Genomic DNA, 13,061 nt, shown 5'->3' with positions numbered 1-13,061 from the left:
GCAAGCAGCCTGGGTAAATGGTTCTGATACTGCAGGACTGGGCCCAGGGCACTGTGATGGTTCACTGGGACAGAATGCAGGCATTTCTCCAAAGGCCGAGTATTCATAAAAGCAAATGAGATATAATTCAATTAGATTAATTAGGGTCACAGTTTGCATTACCCACAGTGACCACTAACTACAGAAATAAATCACCTGCTTTTTGCCTAGGTTCAGTGGGGTGTGGCTTTCAGGAGATCATTTCAGGCAATAAACTGGCACACTTGTCCACTGACAATCGTTGACACTGACAGGTGACAGGAACTGACTGTTGATACGGCTCAATTGCCAGAGAGTTTAACTTCTTTCCAAGTAACCACCACCTTACCCCTCCCTATAAAGGGTATCACAATTGGTGACTGTATATTTGTTTTCGACTTCCCCAGCAGGCTATGAGTTCCATACGCCTGGGCCCCAGGTGGGTTCAACCACAAGGATCTCTTACCTAACTTGGCCCACAAAGTGGGGTTTTCAGCTGCAGGGGCTTCGCCCCGTCAGGCAGCTACAGTGCCCTACCTCAGTCTGCCCGGCCCCGGCCCCGCCCCTCTCGGCTTACTTCCGGGATGCTTGAGGGAGGAGCGGGAAATTAGGGCGCATTGGACTTACTGCGCCTGCGCACCCTGCGCCCTGCGCCGGCGCATTCTTGGCAGCTCGTTCCCGGCCGGACATAACGGTCCGCGCGAGGTTCCCCGGACCGGAAGTGGAAACGAACTGTCGCGGGGCGCTCCCGGCCTGGCTCACCGCCTGGCAGTCCCCGCTGTCGCCGTCGCCCTTGGCCAGTGCCGAGGCTTTCCGCAGCCACCATGTCCGCCAGTGCCGTCTACGTGCTGGACCTGAAGGGCAAGGTACCGAGGGCGCCCCACCTTCCGCGTTGCCAGGCAACTGGCAGGGGCCTCGCCCCATGGGGACCCACCCTGTTGCTAGTTAACCGGCCAATGGGAGCCATCCTGGTCTTAGGCAAGGAAGCCGTTTGGCAGCAGCTGAGGCCTCCACCCTGTTGCTAAGTATCCAGGAAGGGGTCTTAGGTCCGCTTTAGTCCTGCCTCGTTGCTAGATAACGCGGTGGGCTGCCGCCGTTGCCAGGTAACCGGCTGCAAGACCCTCATCCCCCACCCCTGTGGGCTGGCGGCCCAGGCCTCCGTGGGGGCCGGGGAGCGCGGGCCGCAGCCCGCTTGGAAGCCAGGCCTGGCGCCGAGGGGCTGCACGACCCTTGACCAGAGGTGGTGAGGCGTTGCGGGGACAGTGTGCCCTCGGGCCAGTCCCGCCCTCTGGGAGCGCAGCAGCTTATGTTTATTCAGCGATTTTTCTGTGCCAGTCCCTGTAGGGATTTCTTAACGTTCACTGTGACATTGAGTTACAAGGGTCAGGTGAAGTGGGTGGTGGGAGTGCCATTTAACAGAGGGAGAAACCGAGGCACAGAGAGGCGATGCAACCTGCCCAAGGTCACACCGGTCACAGAGAAGTGGCAGGTCTAGGAGTTGAACCCAGAATCATTTGTTCATTCAGCTGATATGTGAGGAGCACCTACTAAGTGCCAGGCAGGGTGCTAAGCTTTGGGCTGCCTTTGGGGAGCAAAATCAGAATCAGTCTCTGTCCTTCTGGAGCTCACAATCTGGTGGTAGAGGGACACTGATCTCAAAAAGCACAAATAAATATAAATTGCAGTGGTGGAGCAGTGATGATATAATAGGGAGAGTCAGCCTCTGCTGGGGGTCAGGAAGGGCTGCCCAGGGGGAGTGACAAACCCGGCTGAGACATGAAGGAGGAATTGGACATAACTAGGACTTGGGTGCCTTTCCCAGGGGTTTTTGGGAAAGCTTCATAAAGGAGGGATCTCAAAACTTTTCAGAAGTGACCTGCTGCCTTCCCCCAAGTCCATCCCAGCTAGAAGCCAAGAGACCTCTTGCATTGGGGAGTAACAAGAATAGGGCAGAACCAACAATATTAAACAAGCCCCACATCAGTGAGTGAGAGAAACACGGGTGTTGGGCCTAGGTGAAGTGGGCAGGAGTTAGCTCAGAAGCAGCAGGGAGTGAAGAGGTGAAGTGACTGTCCCTTGCTGCTCCATTCCCCACCCCCAGCACTTTCCCAGAGTCCCTTAAGTGGGTTGCCTGCCTTGGATGCCACCCAAAGTCAACAGCTAGTGAGACCCAGTACTAGGCTCCCTTCTTCAACCTTCTTGGAGGCAAAGAAAGACACAGGGCACACCAGGGGCTGGGAGGGTGCAGTGTTCCCCAAGTCTTTGTAGCACGTGTTCTTGTTTCCTCCCTGGCCACTGTGTCACCAGAGGTCCTACAGGCTGCCTACTCAGATCACTCATTTCTTCAGCAAACATTTCATGAGCACCTAGTAGGCAGCAATTCCAGTGCGGACCATCGCTCTGTGACTGAGGAGTTAGGGCTGAGCTCAAAACCTGTCTCTGCTGCTCAGCTGCATGACGTAGGGCGAGTGTGTGAACTCACTGAGCAGACACACCAGGCAGGCTCAGCACCATCCATGGTCCACAGGCCACGTTAGTCCCCACGGACCTTGAGCTCTGGTAGAGGAGGTGCGTGGAAGCTGACAGATCCAAGCAGACACATGGATCCGAATGGCCAGATCCCATTAGCCACAAGGACAAGGCCCCAGGTAATGCAGTTACCCATCCTCAGTTTGGGCTGGCGGGAAGAGAAGTGTTTACAAAAGGCTTCCTGGAGGAGGGAGATGCCAGAGCTGGGAAGGTGACCAGGTGGCAGTCAGGTGAACGAGGAGGTGTCACAGTGGGCCTGCTGGCCCTGGCAAGCCAAAAGTCCTGGGTAATGCTGGAGCCTGGAGGATGGCACCAAGAGGGCCGTGGGTGTTGAGGATGTCCAGACGGGAGAGCAGGACAGAGGGAACCACTTTGATCCCAAGAAGGAACAGCCACCATAAGGAGACAATAGCCTGGAAGAAGCATGATTATACGTGCCTTTCAGGAAGCTCCTGAGGCAGCTGTGGGTTTGCCTCCCATCCTCAGTGACCATCACGCCATTTATTATTCCACTCCCCATGGACCTCACGTTTTGAAAGTTTGCCTTCTGCGCAGACTTCATTTAATAAAAAATAAGGTCAGGGAATTCACAACCACACATCTACCTGCCAGCCAGAGCCTCTGATGACCGAGGAAACCAGCGGGGCCACATTCAGCTGATAGAAAGCCCTCCATGGATATTTCTCTGCCCTTATCTTTCTTGCTTCTTTGCAGCTTCTGACACCACTACTACGCTCCTCCTCAGCAGGCTTCTGTTGGCCTCGAGGTTGCAGTGCTCTCTATTTTCCCCGTTTCTCTCACTGACTGCTGCCCCTCATCTTCTGCCCTCCCCTTGGACGTCGGCTCCTCATGCTTGGGCCTGGCGTGCCTCCCGTACTGTTGTTCTCCTTGAGGCAGGCTTTGATTTATGTCACTGTGCCAGTGACTCTCAAATTTGTTCCAAAGTCCAGAGCACTTATCTGGAGATCCACAGGCCTCCAGGACACCTTGGAGGTCTCACGGCCACCGCAAACTTGGCATTTCCCTAGATGAGCTCCCTGCCACCTGCCGGCCCTGCTGTCTCTCCCTATCTCAGTGATTGACACCACTATCCATGCAGCTGCCCACATTGGAGACATGGGCATTATCCTGGCCTCCTTTTCCTCACTGCCATGTTCACTGCACAGACTTTACTGAGCAGCTACTATGGGCCAGGCTCCGTTGTGGGTGCTGGGACACAGCCGTAAACAAGACAAAAGTGGTCACTGTTCTCAGGGAGTGTTAGACTCTGGTAGAAGCGACAGATGATAAATGAGGATACGAATATATAATGCAGTGGTAATGTGGGCAGTGAAGGTAAGGTGGGCTTGGGAGTGGAAAGGGGCAGGATATGATCTTAGCCAGGGTGAGCAGGGAAGACTTCTTGGAGGAGGTGCCATCTGAGCTCGGGTCTGAGAACCGAGAAGATCTAGGCCAGGGCATTCTGGGCAGAGGGAACTGCAAGTGCAAAGTCCCTGAGGCAGGAGCAAATGTAGATGGCTTAGAGAGAGCTAGGGTGCTGACCAGGATGGCTGGAATGGGGTGAACCCGGGGAGCATGGATGGAGAGGCATTGGAGGGGCTGTGAAGACATGTCATGGGGATGGACTTGCAGTTTGTTCTGTATGAGGGGAGGCTGGGATAGCAGCAATTTAAACGAGAAGCAATCTGATCTGATTCTGTCTAAGAACACCTGTCTCTCTGCGAGGAAGGAATTGTGGGGTCAAGATCAGCAGCAGGGCTTGAGGATTGTCCCCTCATTGTTGCCTGCCTCCCTCCAATCTGTCCTGTCTCCTGCCTTTGTCCTGACCTGCAGCTCTGAGGCTGCCCCTACTCTACCTAAGCAGTGCTCCTAGGTGTGCCCACATGGGCTGCACCCCTAACCCCATGGCTTTAGCCACACTGGTCCCTCTGCTTCTATCCTGCCTGTCCCCTCAGGCCTCAGTTTGAAGGTCATACCCTTGCAGAGTCTCTCATTTCCCCCTGACCAGCTGTCTCAGTGCAGGGACCCTGTTTGTCTTGGTCACCCCTGTTTCTCCAGGCCCAGCATGCTGTGTGGTAGATGGTATGAATGAGTGGACCTCTCTGCAGCCTTGGTGATGAAGGTGAGCAAAATAAATTGCTCCCTGCTCTTTCCTTTGAACACACTGGGGGCCCGGGGACTCCATGCCCGTGGCATCCCCCAAAATTGGATACATGGGGTAGAAGGTGGGCTTGGGAAGCCCAGGAAAGCAATATTTATCAAGCAGAAGTGGCCCTGAAGGGAGTGAGAAGTGGGGTTAGAATCCTGGCTCACCTTTGTTCGCTGTGTGACCTCAGGCAGGTGGTGCCACCTCTCTGGACATCACTGTCCATCTCTTTAAAAATATCAGTCCTGCTTCATGGTGGGGGGAGTATATGAGGCAATATATACTCCTGGCAAAGAATATATGAGAGGGTATGTGGGAATCCCTGTGCCAGGGCCTGGTCCAGGTACCCACAAGCTCACCCACTGGGTGCTGAGTCTCTAAGAGGCCTTCTGAACAGCAGTGAGGGCACAGGGTCCCTTGCCCATAGGCCACAAAGGAGAAACTAGAAAAGGAAGGTTCTCTCTCGCCTGCTCGCGTGCTCTCTCTCTCTCTGTCTCTCTGTCTCTCTGTCTCTCTGTCTCTCTCTGGCTTGTAACAGTAAGACAATGTATCTTATGAAACTACAGGTTCTGAGGCAGGCGGCTCCCAGGCTGGTCAGCTCTGTGGTGTCATTCTCAGCATGTTACTGAGTTATACTGCCAGCTGTCCTCATGGACACACAAGAGTGGCAGCAGCTCTAGGCGGCATTTCCAAATGGGGCCTTGCTCAGAATGGCATGGCTTCACACCTCCTTTTTCATTCCTTCAGGGAGGTGTAACTTCCATGTAACAGACTGTGTTTATTTAAAGCATATAGTTTGATGAGTTCAGTCATTGTGTATACCCAGGAAACCATAAACACATATTCTATCACCCCCTAAAGCTTCCTCACACCCGTCTGTATCCAGCCTGTCCCCAGGCAGCCACTGATGTGTTTTCTGTTACCATTTCCCAGGATTTATTTATTTCAGTGGAATCACATAGATATGTTCTTCATTGTCTGGTTTCTTTCACTCGGCTCAGTGATCCTGAGATTCTCTCATGCTGTTGCCAGTGTCAGTAGTCATTCCTTTTCATAGCTGAGGAGTGTTCCATGGTGTGGCTGGACAGTTTATGTCTCCATTCACCTGTTGAAGGACGTTGGCATTCTCGCCAGCCTGAGTCTATTTAAAATAAGCTGCTGTGAACATCCATGCATGCATCTTCATGTGGACGTATGGTTCCTTTCTCTTGGGTGAATACCTAAGAGAGTAATGGCTGGGTTATAAGCGGGATTATAACTTTCTGAGAACCTGTCAAACTTTACCAAAGTGGTTGTCCCATTTTCCTTTCCTATCGGCAGTGATGCTTCACATCCAAACCCACAGGCCATGAGAGAGAGATGAGGAGAAGAGCTTCTCTTCAGGCCACAGGCAGGTTCTAGTAGATGTGAACACTTAGCAGTGTCCCACTCCTGACACAGACAGAAGAGCAGGGCTCATTAGCACAGAAAGGCTCTGAGAAGATCTGCAATGAGAGCCTATGGGACATTGTTTAACCTGGCATCTCCCGAGTGACGCGGTCCTGGACTCTTGCCCCATAGCCCCCCTCCACGCTCCCTCTGGGAAGATTCCCACTGGCCCCTGTGGAAGTTCACTTGGCGAAATGCTTTCCTTGAGGAATCCTCTGGGGGATGGAGATCAGATGGCCCTTTGATGGACAGGTGTGTTTGGGGTCCCTGGAGGGAAGGAAGCTGGTGCATCTCACCCCCCACCCCAGCCACCCGCTGGTGGAACTCAAGATGAAAATGTCTTCCCTGTCTTCCACCTCCACCCAGGTGCTCATCTGCCGGAACTACCGCGGTGACGTGGACATGTCGGAGGTGGAGCACTTCATGCCCATCCTGATGGAGAAAGAGGAGGAGGGGATGCTGTCACCTATCCTGGCCCATGGGGGAGTCCGCTTCATGTGGATCAAGCACAACAACCTGTATCGTATCCCTTGGCTAGGGGGCTCCCAGGGGGCCCCTGTGTGGACATGTGTGTTCATACACACACACGTGCAACTGAGGGCTGCCAGCCCCTGCCCCGGCTGACCCAGGGCTGGCTCAGGCCAGTGGGGGCCATGAGGCACAGCCCTGTCTTTCTGGAGCTCCCTGCTGCCCAAGGATGACCAGTGTGACAGAGGTCCAGGGAGCCAGGAAGGGTTCCCTGAGGAGGTGACATCCTGGAGGAGACCTGCAGGAAGGCCAGGTGTCTGCCAGCCGTGGGAGTTGGCCAGCACGAGGAGCACTAGCCCAGGTGAAGTCTCATTCCGAAGCTGTAGTGGGGGGTGACCAGAGCCCTGGAGGGGGTTGCATGGTAGGAGCAGGGCCCAAGTGGTCAGCAGGGTGTGCACTGCAAGGCCTCATAGGAAATCACCTTAAGTGTGTTGGGAAGTCTTCGGAAGGTTTCAGGCAGAGGGGTGACATGGGCACGTTTGCATTTTCTGAAAGTCTCTGGCTGCTGAGTGGATGCCAGACTTCAGAGATCAGAAGTGGACATAGGGAGGGGTGGGGAGGCGGAGGTTGGCATCCAGGTGGGCAGGGTGGTGACCTGGATCATGAAAGGTGGTGGGATACAGAGGAGGGGAGAGATTCCTCCCAACCCTGCCCAGATCTCAGAGCCCCCCATGCTCAGGCTCATGTGGAGACCTGGCTGAGCCAGTTTCCATCCGTGAGGTCTGACCAGCCCCCCATGGCTTTGGTCAGGCACATTCTGGTATCCGCACTGCTGCAAGAAGGGCATGGCTTTGCAGCACACAGCCCTGTTCAGACCCAAGCTCCAGTAGCTATGTGACTGGAGGCAAGTCCTCACCTTGCCACAGTCCAGTGAGAGCAGGACTGTTAGGGTCCGTTGAGCTGGTGCATATGATCACATCCAGCAGACGTGGGTTCTGTCCCCTTTCCCGTGTTCACGGAGACACACAGGACCTCGCTAGTGCAGGTGTGGTCCACGGGCCCGAACATCCCCTGGGAGCCTTTTGGAAATGCAGAATCCCAGATCCCATGCAGCCTTGCTGGGTCAGAATCTGCATTGTAGCAAGGCCATCCCTAGTGATTTGTGTACATGTTACAGGGTGGGAGGTGTTGGCCTGGGACCTTCATCCAGTGCCCTGAGGTCTGGCTCCCTTCATCGTGCCTCTGTTTCTTCACCCCTCTCAGGAAGGCCTCAGGGGCAGCTCTGTAGAGTATGACAGGTGGCCTGTGAGCCAAGAGTTGGCTATCTTGGAAGCTGCCCTGGGTCTGGGCAGTGGTTGCCCGGGTATGGAGCGGAGGGAGGGGCAGCTGTGTCAGCACAGCAGGAGCCGTCAGACCAGTTTCCAGTTGGGCCCCAGTGTCTCACGCATGGGCAGCCAGGGAGGAGACATCGAGGGCTTGCCCCTCTGGGTGCCAGTGCCAAGCACACCCTGCCTGAGTTCCAGCCTGAGTTCCATTGTCAGGTGGCAGTTTCCAGCAAGGCCTAGCCATGAGGGTCAGAGGTGCCCTCTGCCCCTCCTTAGAGAGCACCTGGACGGCATGTTGCCCGGACTAGAGATGGGAAGCCAGCACTCCTTTGACTGGCCCAGCTCCATTTCCTGGGGCCCTGCGCTGGGCCAGCTGAGGCAGGAAGTGAGGTAGAGGCAGTCCCTTTCTCCCTCCCAGAGCTCACAGCTTGGCACTGGAGCGGCACAGGCTTGTTGTGAATGGCCAGGGCGCAGTGCACAGGAGCTGGCCTCCCTGGGTGGCTTGAGGCCCTTTAACAAGAGAGGAACAGGAAGTGCCCAGTATACACTGACCCCAAGAGGTGAGGACATACCCCACACCCACCCGCCGTCCCCCGCCGCCCATCAGAGGGAGTGTGCCAGACACTTTACATACGTCACCTCAGTAAGTCCACCCTCAGGCCCCCATCATACTAGTGAGAAAATGGAAGCTTCATTCAAAAGGTTTGCTTCAGGGGCAAAGGCTCAAAGAAAGGCTGGAGCTACAGTTGGCCCCGGCTGCTTCCTCCAGAGCCTGCCTGGGGAGCCCTGGACCTCAGGAGGGTCACGTAAGCGATGGGCTTTGGAGAAGGGCTGGCAGTGCTCCTGCTTTCCGCTCCTGGATGACCCGCACTGCCTCCTCCTGCCCCGGGCTGCTCATCCCACCTGAAGTGCCCTCTGCCACACCCTGGGCTTCAGCCCTCAGCTCAGGCATCACCTCAGGGCAGCCCCCGCTACCCAGCAGCTGGGTGGGTTCCCTGTGCCCCCTGCTGCCCCTCTGTCAGCTGAGCGCTCCCTGGGAGCCGGGACCTTCTCTGGCTGTAACTGCTGTGTCCCAGGCCCAGCTCAGACCAGGAGGTCGGTAACCCGCTGAGGGCCGAGTCATGGCTTGGGGTGGCTCCAAAACATGCAGTGAACTGGGGTCTGTGGGGTGGCAGCCCAGGCCTCTGACTGCTCCTTGACTGCAGCCGCCACGCAGTGGTCGCCACCTCTAAGAAGAACGCGTGCGTGTCACTGGTGTTCTCCTTCCTCTACAAGGTGGTGCAGGTGAGTTGAGCCACAGGGGCCATGGGGGTATCCGTCGCCCTGGCACTGCAGTGTGCCTCATCACACCAGCCTCCCGAGGGCTGCAGCATCCCTAGGGACTTCGGAGCTGGAACCCCAGAAGTGAGATGGGGGAGCTCCACGTGATCCGTGAGTGGGATTCTGTGGCCTTAGTTGCCCCTCTGCCTGGTGAAGAGAGGAAAGTGAACAGGAGGTGGGGCTCAGGCCAGGTGCGCCATGACTCCAAGAGGGACCGGTATGCCCCCTAGCTGGCTGTGGAAGGGTGGAGGGTAACCAGATGAGTCAGAGATTAGGAAGGTGGGATAAGCAGGAGGAGGGCGGAGCCAAGTTCTGTTCAGAATCTTGGGGGGGCGGAGCCTAAAGGCACAGAGGCCTGAGGCCCTACCTTGGAGAGAGGTGACACACAGCAGGCCCAGCTGACAGCTGGGGAGGCAGAGAGCAGCACATGCAAAGGCCCTGGCGGGGGAGTGCACGTGGTGCAGTCAGGGAACATCAGGTGGGCCAGTGTGCTCAGGACAGAGTGTGGGGCTGCTATCAGCAAGGTGACAGGGCTAGACCATAGGGGTGGGCGGGGTGGGCAGGGGCCGGATCGGATGTACAGGGCCTAGTGAGGAGTTCAGATTTCATTCCAAGTCTCGCGAGAGATGGTGGAGGGCACTAAGCAGGAGACTGACAAGACCTGATTCGAGGTAAGATCATCTCTGGCTGCTGAGTAGAAAAAGCACTTGAAGGCAGCTGGGAGGCCATGCCAGTTTCCAGGAGAGAGATGGAGGGGTGCGGCCAAAGTGGGGGCTGTGGGGTTGAAGAAAGTGGGCAGCTGGGCCCAGGAGGCCTGGGGTGGGCCCAGGAAAGCTTTCATCCCTCAGATGGTGCCCTGTGCAGCCCGATCAGGAGCCATCTACGCCAGATGCTGGGGAACAGGCTGGTGTGGGCAGTGAGGACATGGGGGCAGGAGAGCAGCATGTCCCCCGGGGAGGCCCCGGGTGCAGACTGAGGAGGAGGCCTGCATTCCGGAGCTGTCGCAGGCCGGGCTGCGCTGCCTGTGATTTCAGAGGAGAGGCCCAGCGGTTGCAGTCCTGGGGTGTGGAGACGGGGAAGCGGGAAGGAGGAAGGTTCTCCTCCCTGAAATGTTTGGCGTTGCCTTTCTGCTTCAGTGTTTGTGCTCATGAAAGAGCTTCGACCAAGCTCCTCTTCCCTTTGTCTCCTTTGGCATCCCTGCTTTGATCCTCTTAATTTTCTGTTGAAATGGGGCAGATTCGTCTGCAGGCACAGCTGTACAGACTGGAGTTCAGGGAGGCCAGAGGAGGCTGGAAGAGCCATTTGTCCCCCCCCCCCCCCCCACACACACAGTGGTTCTTGTCCCTCACCTGAGTCACTCCTGCCTCAGAGGCAAAGGGTGATAGTTACAGTCAGGATTAAAGAGAAGATGGGAAGGGGCCCCAGGCCTGGGAGTGTCTGTCAGGGAGGGGAAGAGAGTGGGCCCGCAGGGGTGGGGCTTCTGACCAGGCCTGACGCCTGTACTCCCCCAGCCTTGTAGGCGGCCACTGCTGTCCTCCTGCCCACATTCCCTGAGCCCAAGGCCTCGTCCATAGCACTCTGGGAAATGGACAAACGCAGCTCCTGGACAAAAGGGCTGTTAGCAGGGGCCTCAGGGCACGAAGGGCAAATGAACTCGTGCAAGCGTTCATCCCCTCCTCGTCCTTCCTCTCAACGATCTGCCCCCCACGCAACACCACAGGTATTTTCAGAGTATTTCAAGGAGCTGGAAGAGGAGAGTATCCGCGACAACTTCGTCATCATCTACGAGCTGCTGGATGAGCTCATGGACTTCGGCTACCCTCAGACCACAGACAGCAAGATCCTGCAGGAGTGAGTGGGTGGGATGGGGCCCGGGGATGGGGGGCGGGGGTCAGGCCCCTCCTGGGTGACGTCACAACATTGATGTCGTCAGCAGGTTTGGAGGTGGAGGAAGCAAACGTATGTTCATGTTGTTGGTCCCCCTGCCCTGTCTCCAGCCGCACCAGAAGTTTACTAAGTCACTGGGACAGTTGTGGGTCCTTTTTCCACGCAGCATCCGTGCGTAGCATGAGCATTTTTCCTGTTGCGAGGTCTTCATTTCCATCCACAGAAGTGTGCTAAATGGCTTGTTATTAGGGAGTCACCTGCCTTTGTTTTTATTGTCATAAATGAAGCTATGATGAAAAATCTCCCTCCTTTGGAATCCTGCCCATCAAGTAACAGTCACCGTGGGTTAAGCACTTCCTGTGAACCAGGCCCTGTACAAGCACTTTTTTCACTCCATTCACAATCAGGGGTGCTGTCTTCCCATTTTACAGGGGAGTAGAGGGACACTCAGAGAAGCCACGTGAACTTCAGCACATCTCACATCTGTTGTTCCCCAAGTGGAATCAGGGTCACCAGTTTACACCCCTAGGAGGTTGGTCCCTTCTGCACCCCCAGCGGGGGAGCACTTCATGCCCACTTCTTGTTTTCCTCACCAACACTGTCTCCTTGGCTCCCTAAAAGTGACCACTCTGCACTCACTGTAACTGAAGAGTTTGTTGGAGGCTTTGGAAATCGTAAGATATTCTTGTGTTAAACAGCCTCAGGTGAAACCAGAGCCTGCCTTTCCTGGCGCCTGCTACAGGGAGGGGCTGTTTTGAAGAATGTCTGTGCCTGAGCTGCTTAACTGTGAGCCCGGGCCCACAGGTACATAACTCAGGAAGGCCACAAGTTGGAAACAGGGGCCCCACGGCCCCCAGCCACCGTCACCAACGCAGTGTCCTGGCGCTCTGAGGGCATCAAGTACCGGAAGAACGAGGTGTTCTTGGACGTCATTGAGTCCGTCAATCTCCTGGTAGGCTTCCTTTTCTTTTTTTAAAATTTTATCTTCTCCATGATTGGAAATAAAAGCAGCTCTACTTTTAAAACTAGCAAGGCCCTGAGAAACAGGTGGTTTCTGTGTGATAGCAGATCAGCGGGATTCAGGTTGGGCTGCTCATTGCAATGTGAGCTTGTTTTATCTTCATTAGTTTCTGTTCTTATTTAGAGTGAATGCATGCACATCATTAAAAAAAAAAAGCAGTGTATAGAGTTTGAAAGTGAAGGGCTCTGTAATCAGAAAGGCCACATTGCTTAAGGATTCATTGTCATCCTTTGGGACCTTGTGCTGTAGATATACAGACATACATTGTTTTTCTGTGAAACTGAGAGCATAAGATGTAGTTCTCCTGTGACTTGTTTTTGGGGTGTTTTGGTTTTTACTGTTTTGTGTATGTTTGTTTGTTTTTTAATTTTATGTTTTAAGTTACTATTTGGTAATTGACCATATTTTCTATGAATTTTAGCACATGTACAGATTTGTGTACCCATTATCATAACCAGGAATCAGAACAGCTCCATCACCTCAGAAACCTCTCTGAATGCTGCCTCTTGGTAGTCACACCCTCCTGCCTGTTCCCAACCCCTGGCAACTGCTGATCTGGTCTTCATCACTAGTTCTGTCTTTTTGAGATTGTTGTATGAGTGGAATCATACAGTGTGTGTCACTTTGAATCTAGCTTCTTTCAGTATAACGCCTTTGAGATTCATCCAAGTTGCTCTGTTATCAAAAGTTTATTTCTTCTTATATTTGTTTATTTTATATGTTGAACCACAGTATGTTTATCCATTTACCCATCAAAGGACATCTGGGTTGTTTCCAATGTTTGGCAGTTGTTGAAAGAGTTGCTATAAACATTTCATGTATAGGTTTATGTGTGGACAGAAGTTTTCATCTCTCTACGGCAGATACCCTGCAGTGGGATTGCTGGGTCATATGGTAAGTATATGTTTAACTGTGTAAG

General features: G+C 54.6%; 1 protein-coding gene across 4 annotated transcripts in view; it reads left to right on the top strand.

Annotated features, from left to right (window-relative positions):
* The first annotated feature begins 643 nt into the window (after nucleotides 1-643).
* Nucleotides 644-13,061, top strand: part of AP1M1 (adaptor related protein complex 1 subunit mu 1) — a 30,121-nt gene continuing 17,703 nt past the window's right edge. Inside the window, exons 1-6 of one of the 4 annotated variants that reach the window (XM_032626147.1) lie at nucleotides 694-884; nucleotides 6,254-6,373; nucleotides 6,488-6,644; nucleotides 9,131-9,198; nucleotides 10,955-11,085; nucleotides 11,926-12,073. In XM_032626147.1, coding sequence (XP_032482038.1) covers nucleotides 6,344-6,373; nucleotides 6,488-6,644; nucleotides 9,131-9,198; nucleotides 10,955-11,085; nucleotides 11,926-12,073 — 534 coding nt within the window. In that variant the 5' untranslated portion in view covers nucleotides 694-884; nucleotides 6,254-6,343. Of the gene's footprint in view, nucleotides 885-6,253; nucleotides 6,374-6,487; nucleotides 6,645-9,130; nucleotides 9,199-10,954; nucleotides 11,086-11,925; nucleotides 12,074-13,061 lie in introns of those variants that run through there. The other 3 variants (XM_032626146.1, XM_032626148.1, XM_032626149.1) reach the window with 3 other exon arrangements.

The sequence above is a fragment of the Phocoena sinus genome, chromosome 3 (genome assembly GCF_008692025.1).
Source record: "Phocoena sinus isolate mPhoSin1 chromosome 3, mPhoSin1.pri, whole genome shotgun sequence".
NCBI classification, from domain to species: Eukaryota; Metazoa; Chordata; class Mammalia; order Artiodactyla; family Phocoenidae; genus Phocoena; species Phocoena sinus.
Note: the sequence above shows the minus strand (reverse complement) of the source record. Positions and strands in the feature narration are given on the sequence as shown.